This window comes from Aspergillus sydowii (genome assembly GCF_001890705.1).
Source record: "Aspergillus sydowii CBS 593.65 unplaced genomic scaffold ASPSYscaffold_12, whole genome shotgun sequence".
Lineage (NCBI taxonomy): Eukaryota > Fungi > Ascomycota > Eurotiomycetes > Eurotiales > Aspergillaceae > Aspergillus > Aspergillus sydowii.
This window is the reverse complement of record NW_024467870.1, coordinates 545085-565937: the sequence shown is the minus strand read 5'-3', so window position 1 is coordinate 565937 and position 20853 is coordinate 545085. Positions and strand designations below refer to the sequence as shown.

The 20853-nt window shown below is 49.9% G+C and overlaps 8 protein-coding genes across 8 annotated transcripts; 6 read left to right on the top strand and 2 right to left on the bottom strand.

Moving 5' to 3' along the window:
* Positions 1-458: 458 nt before the first annotated feature.
* On the top strand, positions 459-2983 carry ASPSYDRAFT_60872 (DEAD/DEAH box helicase; the record flags this gene model as incomplete). Its single annotated transcript, XM_040849913.1, has 3 exons — positions 459-515; positions 1032-1184; positions 1256-2983. The coding sequence occupies 3 exons, from the start codon at positions 459-461 to the stop codon at positions 2981-2983; spliced, it is 1938 nt and encodes a 645-aa protein (XP_040698934.1).
* On the bottom strand, positions 2863-4545 carry ASPSYDRAFT_447108 (uncharacterized protein). The gene has a single exon (XM_040846897.1). It carries the CDS (start codon positions 4156-4158, stop codon positions 3100-3102), a length of 1059 nt encoding a protein of 352 aa, XP_040698933.1. The 5' UTR covers positions 4159-4545; the 3' UTR covers positions 2863-3099.
* A 207-nt stretch (positions 4546-4752) lies between these two features.
* ASPSYDRAFT_60870 (putative APSES transcription factor (MbpA)) lies at positions 4753-7553 on the top strand (the record flags this gene model as incomplete). Its single annotated transcript, XM_040849912.1, has 3 exons — positions 4753-5058; positions 5134-6814; positions 6868-7553. The coding sequence occupies 3 exons, from the start codon at positions 4753-4755 to the stop codon at positions 7551-7553; spliced, it is 2673 nt and encodes an 890-aa protein (XP_040698932.1).
* A 395-nt stretch (positions 7554-7948) lies between these two features.
* ASPSYDRAFT_49292 (uncharacterized protein) lies at positions 7949-8945 on the top strand. The gene has a single exon (XM_040847804.1). The coding sequence runs from the start codon at positions 8280-8282 to the stop codon at positions 8871-8873; it is 594 nt and encodes a 197-aa protein (XP_040698931.1). The 5' UTR covers positions 7949-8279; the 3' UTR covers positions 8874-8945.
* ASPSYDRAFT_49291 (uncharacterized protein) lies at positions 8887-9476 on the top strand. Its single transcript, XM_040847803.1, has one exon. It carries the CDS (start codon positions 8905-8907, stop codon positions 9370-9372), a length of 468 nt encoding a protein of 155 aa, XP_040698930.1. The 5' UTR covers positions 8887-8904; the 3' UTR covers positions 9373-9476.
* A 24-nt stretch (positions 9477-9500) lies between these two features.
* ASPSYDRAFT_445738 (tetratricopeptide repeat protein) lies at positions 9501-13020 on the top strand. Its single transcript, XM_040846872.1, has 2 exons — positions 9501-9739; positions 9807-13020. The coding sequence occupies exon 2, from the start codon at positions 9835-9837 to the stop codon at positions 12796-12798; it is 2964 nt and encodes a 987-aa protein (XP_040698929.1). The 5' UTR covers positions 9501-9739; positions 9807-9834; the 3' UTR covers positions 12799-13020.
* ASPSYDRAFT_93145 (DUF890 domain protein) lies at positions 12929-14677 on the bottom strand (the record flags this gene model as incomplete). The annotated part of the gene is made up of 10 exons (XM_040852788.1): positions 12929-13339; positions 13394-13657; positions 13711-13801; positions 13848-13977; positions 14028-14101; positions 14146-14244; positions 14295-14305; positions 14363-14438; positions 14497-14544; positions 14598-14677. 10 exons carry the CDS (start codon positions 14675-14677, stop codon positions 12929-12931), a joined length of 1284 nt encoding a protein of 427 aa, XP_040698928.1.
* Positions 14678-15290: 613 nt separating this feature from the next.
* pldA (putative phospholipase PldA) lies at positions 15291-18127 on the top strand (the record flags this gene model as incomplete). Its single annotated transcript, XM_040842779.1, has 7 exons — positions 15291-15339; positions 15405-15796; positions 15847-15999; positions 16055-16676; positions 16732-16992; positions 17045-17502; positions 17558-18127. The coding sequence occupies 7 exons, from the start codon at positions 15291-15293 to the stop codon at positions 18125-18127; spliced, it is 2505 nt and encodes an 834-aa protein (XP_040698927.1).
* Between the last annotated feature and the right edge of the window lie 2726 nt (positions 18128-20853).

Below are 20853 nucleotides of genomic sequence, written 5' to 3'. Positions count from 1 at the left end.
CGTCTCTGATACATTCATATTGCTCTCATGATCAGCATTGCCTGCCTCTAGCCTTTCTGCAACCTCCTTGTTGATGATCCACAGATCCTTGTGCTTTTCTTTACCGGCACTATCTTCCTCCCTCTGCTCTTCCAAGCAAAGAAACTCAGCATACCCGTCGAGTGAGTGACAACATTCTTCACCGATTTCAGGTGCAGCTGGGATTTCGCCTAGAATAGCTGTTCTGGAATGTGTATCGTTAAAATGCTGCCGTCGCACACCTTTCTGGAGAAGCCTAATATACTCCAGGATTTCAAGCTCGGATTTGGACCCGATTGATGCAGCAATTTCCCGGATACCATCTCGCCCTTTCTTGTCCAAGACGTCGAAAAGGATCCGTTTCTCCTGTGGAGTCCAGGCCACAACTCCATTCTGCGTCGTGTTGAACTTGTCTTCCCTGCTGTCAGACTTGTCCTTGAATGTCTGGTGGAGAAATTGCCTGTACGATTCGATCGAGGAATCTGAAAGTGATGCGCGTAAGGATTTCAACGCCTGAGAACGTGTCCCTCTCGTTGCTCGTGGTGTTATAGAAGGAGAATCCCATAGTCCGTCACTGTCCTCAGACTCGTAGAGGTCAGAGCTGCTCATGGTCGAGCTATCGGAGGTCGAGAATGTAATGGCGGCTGAGACATGGATGAAGTTCGTGGAGGCGTGCTAATCATGACATGTAGATTCGTGAAAATACTCAAAATGTTGATTGGTCTCTTCTTGGGAGCTTCCAGCGAGAGAAAAGTGTCTGAGGGGAAAGAAAAGTCAGTTATCGCTGTTCGCTGATAAGACCATGTTTGCATTGTTTGTCTTCATTCGGTATCGGGCCGCGACATGCTCGGTTTTGCGCGGCGCGTGCTTTGTTGCAGATATCATACGCAGTCCATGGCTTCCGGATGGAATTTATTTATCGGAGAGTCAGACCGGGGCTGGCCTTTGGGTTACTTTCTCGGACCGCCAGACCCTTCCGGACGCAGCCGTTAAGGACCTTACAGTACCCACAGAGATGGAATTCCGCGCTTGCAACAGCTACTCCGGAAATACCAGCAATCAAGCTCCGAGACTATCAGGAAGAATGCATTCAGTCGGTACTAGACCATGTTGACCAAGGGCATAAACGCCTAGGCATATCTTTAGCCACAGGCTCTGGGAAAACGGTGAGTGATATTTTGTCTATCTTTGCTTTTGATATACCAGTAACATTTGGCCGTCTTTTTCTTATTTCTAGGTCATCTTTACTCAGCTTATCGGAAGGATACCCCACCGAAGTGAAAATGGAGACAAGACCCTGATTGTCGTTCATCGGAGAGAGCTGGTTGAGCAAGCGTACCGGCACTGTCGCCTCGCATACCCGGACCTCACTGTGGAGATTGAGATGGGCAATCGCGTTGCATCGGGGTTCGGCGATATTATCATTGCCTCTGTCAGGAGCCTTACATCAGGGGAGCGGCTTGCAAAGTTTGATCCTCGCCGCTTCAAGCTGGTCTTGGTGGATGAGGCGCATCATATCGTCGCCCCGACGTATCGCACAGCACTTGCGCACTTCGGACTCAATGACAAATCTCCCGATTCCCCTGTACTAGTTGGTGTATCCGCGACCTTCTCACGATTTGATGGTCTCAAGCTGGGCGCCGCCATTGATCATATTGTGTACCATAAGGACTACACGGACATGATCAATGAGAATTGGCTCGCCAACGCTATGTTTACCACTGTTCAATCCAAGGCAAATCTCTCACGGGTCCGAAAGGACAAATTTGGGGACTTTGCCTTGGGACAACTATCCAAAGCTGTCAATACCCTCCAAACCAACGAGATCACTGTCCGTGCGTGGCTGGCTAACGCAGCGGAACGGAAATCTACTTTGGTATTCTGCGTTGACATTGAACATACGAAACAATTAACCGACACTTTTCGACAGTCGGGAATTGATGCTCGGTACATCACAGGCACTACTCCAAAGGTAACGAGAGATGAACAACTGGACAAGTTTAGAAACAGGGAGTTTCCGGTTCTGCTCAATTGCGGCCTCTTCACAGAAGGAACAGATATACCCAACATTGATTGTGTATTGCTTGCGCGGCCAACGCGGTCGCGCAACCTTCTTATCCAGATGATTGGAAGAGGCTTACGCTTATACCCAGGCAAGCAGGACTGCCATATAATTGATATGGTAGCCACACTGGATACGGGGGTAATATCTACTCCTACGCTTTTCGGGCTTCATCCTGATGAGGTTGTGGAAAAAGCGACAGCGGAAGATATGAAAGCGAAGAAAACTAGCGCAGACGAAGTCAATAGAGAGCCAGGGGATCTGCTATCCTCTGGAAGCGAACCAGACATGCCCAAAGACGTAAAACTCACGTTCACCAAATATGACACTATTTACGACCTAATCCATGACATGAAATCTGAAAAGCACATTCGCTCCATCAGCCATAATGCTTGGGTTCGGGTCGATGATAACCGATACCTTCTATCGGGTGGGACGGGGTGGTTGAGCTTGGAACGACAAGACTCGGGGGACGGGCAATTACCCCAGTACACGGTTCACCAGGTGATGACATTCAAATCTGCTGATGAGACCAAGAAATACACCCGCCCACGATTAGTCGTCAGCGCAGAGGACTTTGAGTCTGCCGTTCGCGCAGCCGATACATTTGCAGCTTCCAACTTTGACAACCGCTACATATCTACCAGACAGCAGTGGCGTAACTACGCGGCATCTCAGTCACAAATACGGTTTCTTAATGCGTCCAACATCCGCGAGGGTAATATAAGGCACACTGACCTTACGCGAGGTCAAGCTGCTGATCTCATAACGAAGCTGAGATTTGGCTCGAAGAGGAGATTTGCGGCGAAACGGAAGCAACGGGCGAAGCAGGACGAGAAGATTCGCGATATCGAGGAGTTACATAAACGAGGAGAAGTTAGGGTAGGCCCCGTTGTGGGTTAAGCTTTGCGATGTCGCGACGGAAGGATGGTCTGAACTTCGGGAATCTGCACAGCGCTAATCTATAATTACATGGAGAATATCTGTATCATACACAATGAATGATGGAGACTCGCCGATCACCGAACTGGTGAGGGGCCTTTAGGCTTTTTTGGCAGGTCCAGTTCAACATCAAATCCGCCAAAGATCTCCTGCGAACCTCCCCTCTTAACGGGAAGGGCAAGGCTTGAGTGGAATACAGTCGTATCCCATTCAAAAACGTGTCTTCCCGTCTCGGGATCCCGGTGGTGGCGTGGGACCATACATGAAATCCGTTGCCAATGCCGGATCATGAACCGTCTTGTGATCTCGTGGGGACGTCCGTTTGTATATAGACCGAATGTGTCTTCCTTTTGCGGTCCATCAGTCAGAACCTTCCGTAGTACCCCGCCCTTCGAGTCTACATCGCTAGCTTCTACAGAAGATGTAATGTGTCGTCTTGATCTTCTTTTCGTCGCGGTCCACGGTATATCGCCCGAAACCAAGCCATTTAATACTCCTAGCTCCACGTCCGGCAAAGGAGGAAGCAGAACTCCAAACACAGTATTATACCACTCACGCCGGATGTTTTTCCGACGGACTAAAGGCATATTTCTGCCCCAGGAATTTTTCTCCGAAGTAGCAGGACCCTGGAGGAACTTAGAAGGGAGGCGAGAGCGATTACCCAGCTGCGCGTTGCGGTTCTGGGATTTCAGCAAGTCCATTAACACTCTCGGCGGTTCCCATCCCTCTTCGAATTGAGCTGGGCCTGAAACAAGAGCTTTAACCGCTTCTGTGTCGGATGGGCCATCAACCGCAAGCAGATCATTGAGCATTTGGACCCTCCGTTTCCCAGTGCGTCCATAGGCCAATTTCAGCACTTTTTCTAGCGTTCTCGGATATCCGTCATTCGCCCGTTGTAGAACCGATAGGAAGGCCCGGGCTTCTTTGTGCAGTTTCATCAATCTGTCGATATTATCAAGAATGCGATCTCTTCGTTCATCATGATATCGGCGAAATCGTTGTAGGACTTTGTTGTGGCATGTGGTTCGCGCGATAGGGTCAGGGAGGTAAGAGCACTCACGGAGGAGGCTGCGGAGGAGACTGTGCCATTCTTCTCGTGGAAATAACGATGTCAACTGACGCCGTAGAGGTTTCATGAGGGGTTGATATTGAAAAACGAAGACACTGCAGCTTCGGCCTTATCCATTGCAGTGGGTGAAGCTGGTCGGAATAACCGATAGGCAGTGGATCCAAAATGGAATAATTCGCCGGGACGCGAAAATGGCGCCAAAACGCGACTTCCGCTGCAGCACGGGTCCGATTCTCCTGGAGCTTCGTCTTCCTTTCCATGTGGATTCCCCTGCATGAAATAGACGTCAAGTACTCGAAAGTGTAATACATGAGCTGATTATTTTGGTTACCAATTCGCTTTTGTTGTCTGGTGGCTTCGTCCCGCTGTTCTCTCCATCTGCGTTCATACGCGCCACAGTCGCGAGTTGATTCAATTAATATCGGCCGGCCGCTGGGCGGTTGATCCCAAGGTGCATTTCCCCACATGCCCTTCCCTCTCTGCTATCCGTCTATTTTTCTCTGCCCAGTGTTACCTTGTTCTATACCTGCCCTATTTGCTGTATTTCCAAACGGATCATGCCATTGTTGGTAATCCAACATTGTTGAATCCGCTAATCCCTAGACAAGTTTCCCAACTCTATCGGTGCGGTGGACGATCCCGGTTGGGAACCCTCGACAGGATGGCTACCAACAATCACCATCAAGCACGCCCGAGTCTCTCCATGTCCTATTCTCAAGGCAGTATAGGGTCGGCGAATGGCATGTCTTTTTCACAATCGCAGCTGGGCTCCTTCAATGCTTCACAGTCCGTCGCTTCAACACCGCGTGCTACTCCTCCCCCGAAGAGCTCTCAACAATCGGCCATGTCGTTCAATTATCCGAACGGCATTCCGAACGGCACGCGGGCTAGTTTTAATGGGTTTGAGGATATGAATGGTTATGGAACAATAATGTATCACGAGGAATTCAAGCCTCAGATTTACAGAGTCTGTTCATCCCTTCGCTCGTTTACTGTCTTCTTCCGTTTTAATGTACTGACATCGATGTGATCTGGCTTGTAGGCTGTTTATTCCAATGTTTCAGTATATGAGATGGAAGTGAATGGAGTCGCTGTGATGAAGCGACGCTCTGATTCCTGGCTGAACGCTACCCAAATTCTCAAGGTTGCTGGCGTGGTCAAGGCGCGAAGGACAAAGACTCTAGAAAAGGAAATCGCAGCTGGTGAACATGAAAAGGTTCAAGGAGGCTATGGTAAATACCAGGGAACATGGGTGAATTACCAAAGGGGCGTGGAGCTGTGTCGCGAATATCACGTTGAAGAGTTGTTGAGGCCCCTTTTGGAATATGATATGAACCCTAACGGTACTACGGCTTCTGGTCCTGACTCTTTGGACACCCCAACGAAGGAGCAAGCAATGGCAGCGCAAAGGAAGCGGCTATATAGCGGCATGGACAGCCGGGGCGGGCCCCAGCCCCAGCAGGGAACTTTCTTTCAGAATATTTCGCGTACCGCTGCTACCGCAGTCAATGCCATTAGCAAGGCCCGGTTTGAATCTCCCGCCGGGAGAGGCGGCGATAGCAGACGATCTAGTGTTATACGGAAACCGCCACAGCAGATGGGCAGTCAAGAGGCACAACCACCTTTCGGAAGCCAACACAGCACTTACAGTATTGCATCCGACAGCGGCTTCGGGAGTAATATTCCGGTGAATGGCCGCTATACAGCGCAAGACGCCATGAGCTTCGACCAGGATGAATCAATGGAGCCGCCGCGCAAGCGCATTCGTTCATCGCAGCCGTTCAATTTTCCTGTTGATGTCGCGTCTATGTCAATGAATGAACCCACCCCTACTGAGCCTAATGATTCATTCTACCAGGACATGGAGCCATTAAATCCTATTATGGATGATAACAGGATTGGCCATGATCCTCTTCCTCCGGCCACCACGCCCGAAAGGTTCCAGAAGATGAAGTTGATCATGACTCTGTTTTTGGATAAGATGACCAAGGATTTCTCTACTCATCCGGCGTTACTTCAACTATCAGGTGAGGATTTGGAAGTCCCACTTGACGAGTATAGGAACAATGCACTGCACTGGGCGGCTATGCTTGCTCGTATGCCACTCGTTCATGCGCTTGTCAAAAAGGGTGTTAGCATCTCCCGGCTTAACGGAGCAGGTGAGACAGCTCTGCAGAAAGCTGTCGGCACCCGGAACAATCTTGACTACAGGAGCTTTCCTCGTCTGCTACAAGTTCTAGCCCCAACGATTGACGTGGTTGACCGAAGTGGGCGGACGATTTTGCACCACATTGCAGTGATGGCGGCTACCGGGCATGGGGGTCATGTGTCAGCAAAACACTATCTCGAAGCATTGCTTGAATTTATCGTTCGCCATGGTGGTACATCACTTAATCAACAAGGGCTGAATGGCACTGCAAGCCAGCCAGGCACGCCACTTCCTACCGAGGTCATTACCTTGGGACGATTCATTTCAGAAATTGTGAATCTTCGCGATGACCAGGGGGATACGGCACTCAACCTAGCGGGCCGCGCGCGATCTGTCCTTGTCCCACAGCTGTTGGAAGTTGGTGCAGATCCTCACATTCCTAACCACACCGGCCTTCGCCCGGCTGATTATGGCGTTGGCGTGGATATGGTAGATGGCAGCTCCCAACAAGCAGGGGGTCGAAATGATACATTTGCCGATCAATTAGCAAAGACACGGAAAGAAATTCTTGATGGTAAGTGTTGCTGCTATCTCCTCACACACTTCAGCTTACTGACTGCCTTTTAGCAACAACGGCACAAGTCACTGCTGTTATCCAGGAAACATTAGGGTCGTTTGATAAAGACTTGGCGTCAAATTTAACCTCGAAGCAAGAGAAATTCGATCACTGGCATGCAAAGATTCGGGAGTCAGCAAAGGCTCGACAAATAGAGCAGAAACAATTGGATGAATTGAAACGCATGTCTATCGAGAAGACAGAAACGAGCAGGCGGTTAAAGAATCTGGAGAAGTCCTCGGCGGAGCTTCTTGTGGTCCTCAAAGGGATATCCGCGGATGCAGTCGACCTATCGAAGCCGGTATCGCTCGGTGATGCGGATAAGGAATCCGGGGTTGAAATTGTTGAGTTCGAAACTCTCTTTCCTGAGACATTTGACGCTACGTCTGGCTTTTCCGAAGCCCAGGTTGCATACCTTCGCAAATTGCCATCTCCTGAGGTTCTCCAGCAAAGGGTAGATTGTTATCGGGCGTTTAATAAGGAAACTGTGGACGAAGTTGAGAGTCTCAAATCCAAAAATGTGGTACTTGGTCAAAACTACCGTCGGATGGTCATGGCTTGCACAGGCTGGTCGGCCGAGCAGGTGGATGAAGCTGCTGAGGGGCTGACGCAATGTGTCAAGGAGATTAACGACAACCCGGTCCCCGAAGACGAGGCCATCGAGATCTTAATGAGAGATCGCGGCCAGGACTGGTGATATCCTTGTATATTCTGATGAAGCGTAAAAGTGTTTGCGCAATTACATACGATCTGCCCTCAGCAGGCTACCGCTCCAGCCGGTGGCATCAGCACATTCCTATTCTACTCACATATACGATGACTTTGCTACGAAGCGTTGTTCAACTCGGATCGGGTGTTTTGGTTTGTTTAACTTTTTTCCATTCATGTTCATGTATTTATGTCGGTATTTACTGGATACCCTGACGGCACTTAATGAATTCTAATTATTCAACTTAACATCATGTCAACCACACTACTGGCCCCGCGATTGCTCGTCCTCGCTAATTTACTTTCTGGGTCGGCTCTCCTGATGTTTCATGTGGCCAAGACAACAACCATATCGCAACCCTAGTATGTAGCGATCAGGTGTTACTGTGCCCGAAGTGATTAATTATCTCTCTGTATGGAACGGGAAGCCGTTAACCTTATCGGATGGCTCCTAAAAATCGAGGGGCAGTACTGAAAGTCCACCAGTGAAGGAACATCTCTCAGCTGTTTGTATCGGCTACCATATGAGGCTTGGATGTCACACAGCTACTCGTCACTTACATCACTGCCAAAACGCTATACCCGGGTCCTATTTAGACGGCAGCTCTGTCCTTGTATCGCTGTCTCGTGGGTTAATCGAGCATTCCTCTCCTAGCCTTCGTCATCCGCCACTGACAGTAACTCTGAAAACAAGTATCACGTCCGCACTGAGAACATGGAAAAAGTACGACACGCCATCAAAGAAGCATTCTACTTCATCATCCTTCTGCTGGCCATCCCGCCCCTCCTTGTCATAGCGTGGACCGATTGGGGCATTCGTCAAGGTTACAAGTTTATGCGCCCGCAAAACCTCAAAACCCGGCATCGTGAACGGCCTTCTAGACCCCCTGTCCCGATTTCAAGACGTCGTGCATTAACACTACCTTTGCGCGTGGTAAACACACCCAAGCACCAGGGCCCGTCCACGAATACCCAGGCACTATCTGTGTTCTTCAAATTACCCCTGGAACTTCGCGAGATGGTTTACCAGGAGGTTCTTATATCACCTTTTAGACTACATGTTTGGCGCACCGATCGAAGGCTGTGCAGTAGACCTTGCACCAAACCAAAGGAAGAACTTTGGACATCCCCTAGTAACTTCTCGCACGAGTACTGCCAGCTTCCTCCTATTGCAAGAGATGGCAGCGTTCAGCGGCGCTCTCATAGGGACCCTCCACGTCGGGATAAATTTCTACCCTTGCTCTCTAGCTGTCGTAGAGTGTCAGTCCTCCCCTGTCGTGACGAAAGAGCAAAGTTGACTGAAGCCTAGGTATTCCGAGAGCGTCGCTCTACTATACACCATGAATACCCTGCTTCTGGAGGACCACCACACGTTTCTCCTTTTACCGAAAGCTATCGCCCCTCATCGGTTGAGGTCGCTCCGGTTCTTGTCCCTTCAGTTGAACGCCTTCCGGGGTGACACGGTAGATTGCGGTATTCAGACATCGTGGTTGGAAATATGCGCAACACTAGCAGGCATGAACCGCTTAGAAGATCTGTGCATTGCGTTGGGTGCGCACACCCAAGAGACCAACACTCCGCGGCCGCGCCGTCCAGTACACAGTTTACTCACGCCCCTGACCAAGGTGAGAGCCACAAGGTTTCGTGTTTTAATACCCCCTGGATGTAGGTTGAACCAGACTATTGGTGGTGATGAACAGCCTTTTTCCGTTGAGGTAAGGGCGAGTCTATATGACAATTGCCGTTGCTGTAAAGCTATTCGCAGTCCTTCTTCTTTTCTGTTTCCACCCTCTTGGAGTGGTGCGTGATGAATGCTATTGTATTGCTGGGAAATCGCAGATGCGGATAAGGCTGTGCATGTACATACTCGTCGGGCAACTACCTTCCAGTCTTAATGCCACGGCGACGGCGACGGTGGAACTACCTGGAAACTCTGCCTTATCGATAAGGCCGCAAGAAAAAGTTGCGGCGGAAAAAAGGACGGCGGGGTTGCTCATGGTTCAATTCTCTTCCATCCAGTCACTCTTTCTTCTGGCTTTTAGTCAGTCTTTGTACTGCAGAAATTAAACTATCTCTCCGTGTCCTTCAGCTCTTCCCGATTTCCCAGTATGAGCCGCTGAATTGTTGCGTGCTAATACAACATTCCGAGACCCATCACAACCCCTCCCTGCACCGGTACTGTGCTCCGCCAAATCGCGGTGTCCAGCATCGCGTTGATTTGCCCTTGCTGATCCAAGAAAAGCTCGCTTTAGGCCGACAGATATTCCAATATGGCCGATTCCTCGACCCCGAACAACCCCGCATCGCTGAACACCCTATTCAGCGAGTCATCGCTAAAAAACCAATATGATCCGATACGCCTGGAAGATGGGCAAATAGCACCAGTGCTCGAACTTCCACTCGCAAAAGCGGTATTGGGACACGCCTCTACAGATGACGGGTCTCTCGAGCGCGTATCCAGGGGGGAGATATCATACACCGAATTTGTGTCGGAAAAAACAAAAGCAGTGGTTGCCGCACCTATCGATGGCCTAAACTCTGAGCAGCAGAGGTCCCAATTGTTGCACGTCGGTCTCGCCGCCCTTTTCGCATTTCTCCAAACAAATGTCACTGGTCCGCCGCTGGAGTTCAATTCCGCGGATGTTATCGTGCCCTCAATTTTACGGTCGAACCCCACCACGCTCCGTGCGGTTCGCAATAGAATCATTCGGGACCTCTCTGTCGATGGAGAGGCGGCTTATAAGCTCACCCCGTGTGTGGAGCTCTTTGCTGTTGCGAAAGCTATCCTGGTCGATGCGGATGTCCTTATTAGAGATGGCCCGCTAGTGGCCAGGACTATACGGATGCGTGTCAATTTCCTGCACCAGAAGATGCTATCCGAGATTACGAGCACGCTTCAGGATGCTGTATACAATGATTTGGATGTCGTCAGTGAGAGTTTGTTGGATGACAAGTCTTCTACTTTAGATAAGGGCAAGTTCTTGTTGGAACGTGCCACAGTCCACATTCACCACGGCTTCGATGCTAAGGCAAGAACCGATCTCGAGAGCGCTGCTGCGGAGCGAAAGTTCGAGTTTGCGCTTACTGGAAGACTTGGGAAACGGACGAAGTTCCAGAACAGGGATATCAGTCAGCTTGTCATACTGGCGAAGAGCGCGGACGATGGAAGTAACACCGGTAAGACTGAAGGCTCGGATAATGCTAACGGTGACGTATCTGCGCCGAAGAAATTGGACCTCAATGACGATACACTCTTGGAGTCTATCTCTTTCACCAAATCCGAGAGGAAGGAGTCTCAGGAGAAAGCTGTGACTGTGCAAGAGGAGTCTGCACTTCCGCCTGCGTTGGCGTCTCTTGACCCCGGAGAGCAGCCAATGCTTGACCCTATTGACTCCGCTATCCTTCTTTCATTTGCGGCCGCAATCACTAATACTAGGCCCGAGGATGGGCTTACTCGAGAGGAGACTGCGCCTTATGCTACCCGTGTTCTTGATGGTGGCAGCTCAAACTGGCAGATCTACACGCAGGGTTTGCTGCTGCGGAGCCGGATTGAAGGGTACAGATCCAGAACCGTGGAGAGAGCTGTTTTACAGATGCAAGCTGTCGTCGACCAGGTCTTGGCGGACACGGCTACGCCAGATACTCAAACAACTGAAACTCAGCAAGAGCCATCAACTTTCCTCCCAAGACCCGAGAGAGAGGAGTCTGCATCGGCTGCAGATCGACTCAAGTACATCTGGCTACTGAGCTTCTCCACGCGTTGGGATCTCGAATCTGAGCTGGCCAACCGATGGGTTAATCTTGGAGGTCTTCGAACCGCTCTGGAAATCTACGAACGCTTGCAATTGTGGGCCGAAGTCGCGCTCTGTTACGCTGCGACGGATAAAGAAGATAAGGCCAGGATCACCGTCCGTAGACAACTCTACGAGCCAACAGGTCAAAACCCAGACGATGAGAATGAACAGTTCGAGGGGCCAGAACTGTCTCCTCTTCCTGCCGACGCTCCCCGTTTATTCTGCATTCTCGGTGACCTCCAAAGTGACCCAACCCTGTACGACCGTGCTTGGAAAGTCTCGAACCACCGATACGCACGCGCTCAGCGCTCTTTAGCCCGCCACTTCCTCACCCTGCAGCCTCCCGCTCTTGAAAATGCCGCCGAAGCCTACAAAAAGAGTCTGCACATCAATCGCCTCAACCACGGCGCCTGGTTCGCCCTCGGCTGCGTCCAACTCGAGCTTCATCGCTGGGATGAAGCAATCGGATCCTTCACAAGAACCGTCCAACTTGAAGACACCGATGCGGAAGCGTGGAGTAACCTCGCCGCAGCTATGCTCCGAACTTCCAAACCCTCTGAATCCGATGATACCCAAGAACGACCACTTCAAAAAGAACCACGCGAGCTAGCCGAGGATGAGGAAGAATCCGAAGAACCTCAAAGGGCACCGGAAGATCCTCATAAGCGCAAACGCGAAGCCATTGCAGCCCTTCACCGCGCTGCACAACTCAAAAACACCGACGCCCGCATCTGGGATAACCTCCTCACCGTCGCAGCTTCGATCCCTCCCCCATTTACTCCTTACCGCGACGTCATAGCCGCCCAGCGCAAAGTCATTGAACTCCTAGGCCCAAAGTCTGGCGAAAAGTCAATCGACATCCCGATCCTCGGAATGCTAGTCGACCACCTCGTCACCGCATACGATTACAATGACCTTCTCATCCAGCCGAACCCTGATTCGACACCAACCGAGGGCCAGAAATCAGACACAAAGCCAGAGCCCGTCATCCGCAGCGGTACAATCGCCGGCTCGATCCTCTCACTTATCGAAAACTCCGTCATCCCCCTGATAACCCACTCTGCGCCGCTCTGGCTCCTCGTCTCAACCGTCGAGCGCTTCCGTGAACGCCCGTCTAAGGCTTTGGAGGCGCATGAAAAGGCCTGGCGTGCGACTGTTGCTTCCGCGTCGCAAGGTGCGTTCCAGATGGGCGATGAGAAGAGGTGGACGGATATTGTTACTGCAACGGAGAGGCTGGTGCGCAATGGGTATGCAAAATACGGCCCGCTGGATAGGGAGGATGCAGTCACTGGCGATGAGGCGGAACTTGTTGCTAAAGATTGGAGATTTAAGGCGAGGAGTGCGGTTCGAGGGATTATGGGCAAAGGCAAGGAATACTGGGAGGACACGGAAGGGTGGGAAAGGTTGAGAGAGTTGCAGAGTGAGGTTGGGGGGAGGTAGAGAAATATCTGAAGAAATTGAGGTTGAAAGGATGGGCCATGGTGACCGTTTGATTTGGCTGGCTGGCTGATTGTTGTTGTTGTTGTTGTTGTTTTTGGGGCTCATATTACATGGTTGCTTGATTTCCTAGCTATCGCCCCTCCAGTTTCCTCTTAATCATCCCACAGAAGCTCTCAAATAGAACGGAATCTGTCCCCTTAAGCCATCGAACTACGGCTCGGACAAGCTTGTCCTCAACCGGGTCCACCTTCAATTGCATCTTGAATCCAAGCGCCGCCTTATCTTCATCAACCTCTGGATTCTCCTCCGAGTTAGACATCTTCATCTTCCGCCTGTATTGGCGAGACCAGACGTTTTCTGGGGCGAACCCGACACCCATTGCTAGGTTTTTGCGCCACACCCAGTGGACGTGAAGGGATGATAGTTCTGTATCTGCAATGCTGCCTACCTTGTCGATGGAGCTATCGGGCAGCTCAAAGGTGTATTCTGATGGGAAAGGGAGAAGATGTTTAGGAAAACCGGGTATGCCGCGTGCGACGCTCTGTAATGATGTTAGGGCTCACTTAGTCGGCAGGGAGATTAAGCTAAGCCATACCACAGTTGGGCGGAGATCTGTCCATGACCAAGCGATTGCCCACCTCTTGGTTTTGTTTCCCTGAACAAATTCCGTCACGGCGTAATTATGGTTACCCAATTCTATAAGCTTCTCAACTAGCACGGAAACGCTGCTAAGCTTCCCAAGCATTGATGTATACCAGAGGACTCGTTCTTTGAGCTGTATACTCTCCGTGATCACTCGGCTAACATGAGATATTTCCCCTCCAGGAGTTACCATTTCGATCTCCGCGCCGGTGCATGCCTAGTTCTGATGTTTTAACACTTGTTCATTCGTGTTCAAGTTGGGCTCCATACCGAGAATGGAGGCCTCTCTTTCTCCTCAGCAGAAGCTAACATCTCGTCTTGAGACGAGTAGAATGGGGGGTTGCACATCGTAAAGTCGAGCCTTCGAGCCGTTAGTCTGGGATGAGAGCAAGAATGAATGGCGATACCTTTCAACACCAACGGTGTCCAGTGGAATAAGATCATCACTCGGGCATGTCTTCACGGTTCGAATGCGTGATTCCAACTCGTTAGCCTTAATTGTATGTTTGGAGGTTCTGATATTTTCATCGTCAATATCTTAATCGGTTAGCAAGGCGCAGAGCTATGTGGTGGATACACCATCTCACCAGACGCAATGAAATTCCAGCCAGGCCTCATTGTGACCCCTAGAAGAGGGTATATGCTGCAACATCCTGTTCCACTTTTCAAATTAGACGCGTCTTAGAGGAAGTGCTTGGGACATACATATCAAGGCCTGTGACAACCCTGTCGGGGTCATAGCCATCTCGATATTCATCTCCTGTTGTGTCTAAGAGATCTTGCAACCATATGACATAGTTCAATCTAATGCTGTGAGCGCAGGCACAATTCAGATATTCATGAGGCTAATTCACCTGTTCGGCACCTAATGTAGTAACCGCGTTAGTCACCATACCTGTAGTGGATCAAGCTTTGAACGTACTGGTGGGCACAGTCGGCCCTCTGGGACTTCAACTTTCAGACCAAAGTCTCGCTTGAGAAGGCTGACAGTGAGTTGTCTAGGAGCCAATAGTCAGTCGAGGAGCCGACCCGAAACCGTGCATTATCGCCATTTACCTAACAGCATCGGGGTCTGTGAAGTCCAATTGGTTATTTGGTTTCAGGCTATTCTAATTTTAGTCACGGAATTCCTTGGTCGGGTGTCAGGTTGTACGGACAACTTAGCGAAATCGGGAGATTGGAGTGCGAGAGATGCGAAGTCCACGCCGTCTTTGTAAATATTGCGAGCTGCGCCCATGGTGTCACATACAAGCGGGTTGGCTATTTCGAGAACGAGGGGCAGGAATGGTCGCTCGGAAATAGAGCAGGATCGCATCTGTGATTCTGGATTGAAAGATCGTGGCTGGATGCGCATCTGATTAGCCAGGTGTTCCTTGACGTGGAGAATTTCAAGTCTTGTGCTGGTGGAGGCTTCCGACCTTCCAGGAATCCAGGCACAAGCTGCCTCGGGGAGACTCTCACCAATTGGGGTCAGCAGCAGCCCTACGATGAACTGCGTCAAACCAGGAAAAGATGCCAAGATGGGGAAAGACAGGCTTCCGGTCGTCGAATGAACGAAGAGCAGGGGCTTTTCATCGACCAGGGGGGGTGAGGAGCTGCCCTGGAGTGGAGAGATTGGCGATGACGCGGGGCGGCACAAGACGTCACTCCCAGCGCCCCTCACGGTGATCAAGAGACAGACTCGACAAGGCGGTAGGACGGCCTATTTACCGTACCATTCCCGCCCCTCACCCACGCTCCCTTTATTCACTTCTGCTCGGCTGGATGTGCTGCTCCTCGGAATTGGGTTACTTCGTCAATTGATCAACAACTAGCACCCTAGCGCTGCATTCCCTACCGCCAGTGTCACCATGGAGAATTTCAAGGATAAGATCCATAGCCTTGGGGATCACCTCAAAGGTCAACAATCATAGAATTGCTGGTGCCAGGATATCAGATTGCTAACGTCGAGCACATGAACACAGACACCCATATCGATGAGAAGGCACACCACCTAAAGCACAGAGTCGGCAAGTTCTTCAACATTGTAAACCCGAACCACCGTCACGATGAAGAGCATGAGCAGGAAACCGACAGGAAGAGAACCGCAATCAGCGAGTCTCACCGTTTTGGGTCCTTTGCGCCAATTCGAGAGGGAAACAGAGTCAAATGGTATGTCGATGCGCTCGACTACCTCTGGGCTGTTTCCATAGCTTTGGAGCAAGCAAAGGAGGTCATCTATATCGAGGACTGGTGGCTTTCGCCAGAACTGTTCCTTCGCAGGCCTGCTCTCACAACGCAAGAATGGCGATTGGATCAGGTCCTTAAGCGTAAGGCAGAGGCCGGTGTGAAGATCTATGTGATCGTATACAAGGAGGTTCGTTATCTCGAGTAAAGTATCGCCGGCAACTGCTAACTCAAGAGTAGGTGAACCAAGCGTTGACGTGTAACTCTGCTCATACAAAGCACGCCTTGCGGGCACTTTGCCCCGAGGGAAGCCCTGGACATGGGAACATCAAAGTCCTTCGCCACCCAGACCATAATATTTTCGAAAACGCGGCCGACATGACGCTATACTGGGTAAGCTGTGTCTAGTCGCCCAAGGCTCGGTCATGTCCGGAGCTAACAGTCAAAGGCCCATCACGAGAAATTTATCGTTATCGACTACAACTTGGCTTTCATCGGAGGTATTGACCTATGCTTCGGCAGGTGGGACGCACACCAACATCCACTGGCGGACGTGCATCCCTCAAACCTAAGAGCAGAAGTCTTTCCCGGGCAAGAATTCAACAACAACCGGATCATGGACTTCCAAAGCGTAGGGGACTGGCAGTCAAATGAGATCAGTAAAGCAGAATACGGCCGAATGCCATGGCATGATGTCGCTATGGGTTTGATTGGTGATTCCGTCTATGACATTGCTGAACACTTTGTCCTCCGGTGGAACTTCATCAAGCGTGACAAGTATAAGCGAGACGCAGGCGTTGATTGGCTTCTTCTTGAAGGTCGCACTGGAGATGATGAAGACCTTGTTGCCGTTCAACGTCCCAAATACCCAGTCGGTGACTACGTGCAGCACCCCTACTCGCCTCTGAGCACCAAGCTACGTGGCAAGCAGGGCTCCGTTGGAGCACAAATTGTTCGAAGTAGTGCTGACTGGAGCAGCGGTATCTTGGTCGAGCACAGCATCCAGAATGCTTACAAGGAGATCATCAGCAAAGCTGAGCATTTTGTCTACATTGAAAATCAGTTTTTCAGTAAGCATTTTGTGGTTGACCGATGTCTCAGTGCGGCCAAGCTAACTAATCCTAGTCACTGCCACTGGCGACCAGCAGCAGCCCATTCTCAACACAATTGGACGCTCTATCGTCGATGCTTGCGTCCGAGCAGGCAAAGAAGGAAGAAAGTTTAGAGTAATTATCGTCATCCCCGCAATTCCCGGATTTGCCGGAGACCTTCGACAGAACGAAGCGACTGGGACTCGGGCTATAATGGACTACCAGTATAAGTCGATCAACCGAGGAGAGCACTCCATCTACGGTCAGATATCAGCTCAGGGAGTTGATCCCACACGTGAGTCACAAATTGAACTCCATGCAATCAATACTTAGCTGATCAACTACAGAGCATATCTTCGTCTTCAATTTGCGGGCGTTTGATCGAATCAACAAAACTCCTGCCCTTGTAGAGTTGGAAAATGAGGCCGGAGTAACATATCATGATATCCAGCGTGGAGTGGCAGAAACTCTTACGAGCGATAGTATCCATCCGGCCATCGGTAAGGAAGGCGACAAGAACGAAGTCAACTATGGAGATGCGGAGAAGGAGAAAGAAGAGCGAATCGCCAGGCTACAGAAATACGAGGAACGAAATGAAGCTCGCAAAGGACACCCCGCCGCCAACAAAGATAACGTTTCCCACGTAGTTATGCTTAACGGCGGCAAAATGTCAGACGAGATTTGGGAGGGTGATCCTGAATCGGAGAAGGAGAACTTCGTTCAGGAAGAGCTTTACGTACACGGCAAGGTGTGCATTGTGGATGATAGGGTGGCAATCTGCGGCAGTGCCAATATCAACGATCGAGTAAGGGACTCTTTCTGACCGCTTCAGAAAAAAACATGCAAACTAATGTTCTCAGTCCCAACTTGGATACCACGACAGCGAGCTCGCCATCGTTGTCGAGGACCAAGATTTCATCAACAGCACAATGGACGGAAAACCTTATAAGGCAGCGCGCCTTGCAGCGACCCTTCGACGACAATTGTGGAGAGAGCATCTTGGCTTGCTCCCGGCACAGGACTATGATGCATCCAAGCATCCGAATGCCCAGCCTCCTACAGTCTGCATGAATGAGATTCTCGAGGGTCCGGAGAATGACTTCGTCACCGACCCATTGAACGATGAACTCTGGAAGACATGGACAGGCCAAGCTAGCGTAAACACCGACATCTACCGACAGCTCTTCCGCACAGACCCCGATGACAATATCAAAACCTTCGAACAATATGACTCGTATAGGCCCAAGGACGGGTGTAAGCTTGGGCACCTCTTCGATCCCTACATGCCGGTCAAGGAAGTCCGAGAGAAGCTCGATAAAATCAAAGGACATCTCGTCTGGATGCCTTTAGACTTCCTGAAGGATGCGGAAATGGCGGAGCCAGGTCTGCAGGTCAACCAAATTACGGAAGTACGTTCTCACATTTTCTAACTTCTGTTCTTCCGCGTACTCACAATCTCCACTAACAGAGTATTTACACCTAATATCTCACGCAACTCACGAATCCGGATTCATTTTCCGCTTCATTCATATTCTGCCAACATTCACCTTTTTTGAGTTGCCCCAGTTGGATTAATACCCAAATATTTCTACACTTAAACGTTTTACCTAGAATCTTTGGGAATTGATTGTTGTACTTGAAACATACAAATACAGGCACGCATTTAAATCCACCGTCATGTCTCAAAAGGTGGAGTTATACCAACACCTGGTAGCCGATCAAGCTCTCCCTCTACCCCTCGCTAAAAAACGAGCCTAGTATCATCTAATTGCTTGGAAGGTTGGAACCGAACTAAAGTCACCCTCACGCACCAAACCAAGGCCCAGACAAGTCCAGCCAACCAACTCCATTTCAATTCGAGTTTTTATCATATATGCCCTATCACGATTAATTCTTACTCCTCCCAAGGCGCAGTTCCGTATTGGCCGAAAATAAGAAAATCGTCATTGGTATCACACGCACTCTGCATGGTGCTATCATGTCCAACCATGGTTATACCATACCTAGCATACCTACCTAGTCTACTTTGGTGCTAACCGAAGCGCAGACACAGCCGGTGGAGCACAATGACATTCATTTTAGCACCGTGCGCTAGGAAGCTTCTAGAAACTATTAAAGAAATTAGTATGTTGGAGCTCTAGCTCTGGCCCTTACCTAGTCTAGGCTAAGCCAGTCTGGCTTCTATTATGTTGAGTTCATTGGTAGGGTAAGAATCCTCGAGACTATGTATGGTAGAGATTCGATCCGTTGAAATCAGAGTTTATAACGGACGAACGGAAGATACGCAGCGCACGATAGGGTGGTTAAAGAGACGAGATACGGCGAGGAGGTGAGGTTAAATTGGAACTTGTCTGAGTAAGGTTTCTCGTTCTCGCCTAGGGCAGTGACTGCGCAGTGTGCAACTTAGTAGAGTCGTACAGTGGAACTGGTCAGGTGCGCGGTCATGCCATGCCGCCCATGCCATAGCAGTGGCACAGAGGGACCGAACTGAAGAAATAAGTGAGGCGAGATTCGAGCATGCTGACGCAGTGGGGGAGCGGCATCGGAACACCACTGCTTCTGGATGAGCCGTGGGACATGGGAATTAATTTCGTACTGGGAGTGGTTGGTTGGTATCAGCTGCGTCGCCGCAGTAAGGTTGAATTTTTCTATCCAAAACGTAAAGAGGAATTACAATTAATCTATGGATAGGTATCACAATCCACGCTTCACAATAAGATGCAATAAAGGGCACAATTTGATCCACCAATCACACATGCAAAGTAAGCTGGACGCAGAGTGGAAGGAGACAAGGATATTCGACAGAATCAAATGGAAAATCAAGATCAAATGGAAAAAGAATAAACTTTGCTTTTGCTTCCGATCCTTGAACACCATCGCAATGCGTCGTCCGCAACAGAAAACGAGTTTCATGGGCATAGCATAGGTTCGGCCGTTAGGTAGTGCTCCATTAAAATGGTTAATAAGCCCTCAAAAGATATATGGAAGTGAATAAATTAGATCGAGTGCCATAGAAAGCAGGCAAACCATTGAACGGGCAATATTTGGTTGAGGCCAGCCAAAGTACCAATTCCGGGACCGTTGTCATATTGGCTAGGACCAAGGTAAGCCTGACTTCAAATGGGTTGCGATCTTCAATCCGATTAAATGATTGGCCATAGATGGCAGCTTGAATGAAAGCTTATTCGTCCAAAGGCCATGAAATATGAGGTGAGATTCAAAGGAACATTTTTGAAACTGGGTTTTGAACGAAGAAAGAAAAGCAAATTCAGATGTCGCGGGCTGATGCTATGGGAATCGTTGCAGGTGCTGCAGTGACTAGAGGGGTTTGTGGCAACTGTCGAAATCTAGACAATACAACAGTATAACAAGTCAGCTCGTTGTCTGGAAGTACACAAGAGCGCTCTGCCGAAAATGAAAGAAGACAAGGCATATTGTTTCTCATACCAAGTCGTAAGGGACGTTAAACCGGGTAACAGCCGAAATGTAACTGTTACTTATGCTTTAGCGGTGTGGCAAGCATTACAGCGGCAGTGGCCACAGATCTTGCAGCGCCAGATAGCAACAAAAGGCCCGGAGTTGCAGTCAGAGCATCGCCAGGTAAGGATATTGCCGTTCGTGGCCTGCACAATGGCAAAGACATGGCCAGAACACTGATTGGCCATTGTTAACGCTATCCTAAATCAGGTACCTAGTATGGTTAGCATCTAGTTCGCGGCCCTGTTTTGACTGGTTTCCAATGTCTAAATACCTCGTGCAGATATAGGGTTCAGAGAAGCTTCGTGATTACCAGAAGTTTCGACAGGGTGTTGCAAGTACGGATGATCACCTTGATCCGAGAACTTTGGACAAAACAGCTGGCCAGGACTTCTAGAACCTTGAGTAAGGGAGGTGAAACACGGTGGATGAAGATTGGTCTTGCGGGAAGCTTCCGAAAACGAGGGGCAAAGAAAGGAAACCCTCTCGTACAATGTGTCAAAGAAGAGTTGGTTCAGAGGATTTGAGCGAAGGAAAAGTTGTCGTGGAAGATGAGTGTGTTGGACTGGGGCTCCATAGTAGGTATAAATAGGGCGAGCTTCAGACGTGGCCGGAGAACGAAGAGATCAAGGATTAACGGGTACATTCACTCAAAACAGCTGTTCAACAACAGGTATCC

What these genes read in the sequence shown, in the direction of transcription:
- ASPSYDRAFT_447108 (XM_040846897.1), bottom strand. Translation starts at nt 4,158, where the DNA reads ATGAAACCTCTACGGCGTCAGTTGACATCGTTATTTCCACGAGAAGAA.
- ASPSYDRAFT_49292 (XM_040847804.1), top strand. Translation starts at nt 8,280, where the DNA reads ATGGAAAAAGTACGACACGCCATCAAAGAAGCATTCTACTTCATCATC.
- ASPSYDRAFT_49291 (XM_040847803.1), top strand. Translation starts at nt 8,905, where the DNA reads ATGAATACCCTGCTTCTGGAGGACCACCACACGTTTCTCCTTTTACCG.
- ASPSYDRAFT_445738 (XM_040846872.1), top strand. Translation starts at nt 9,835, where the DNA reads ATGGCCGATTCCTCGACCCCGAACAACCCCGCATCGCTGAACACCCTA.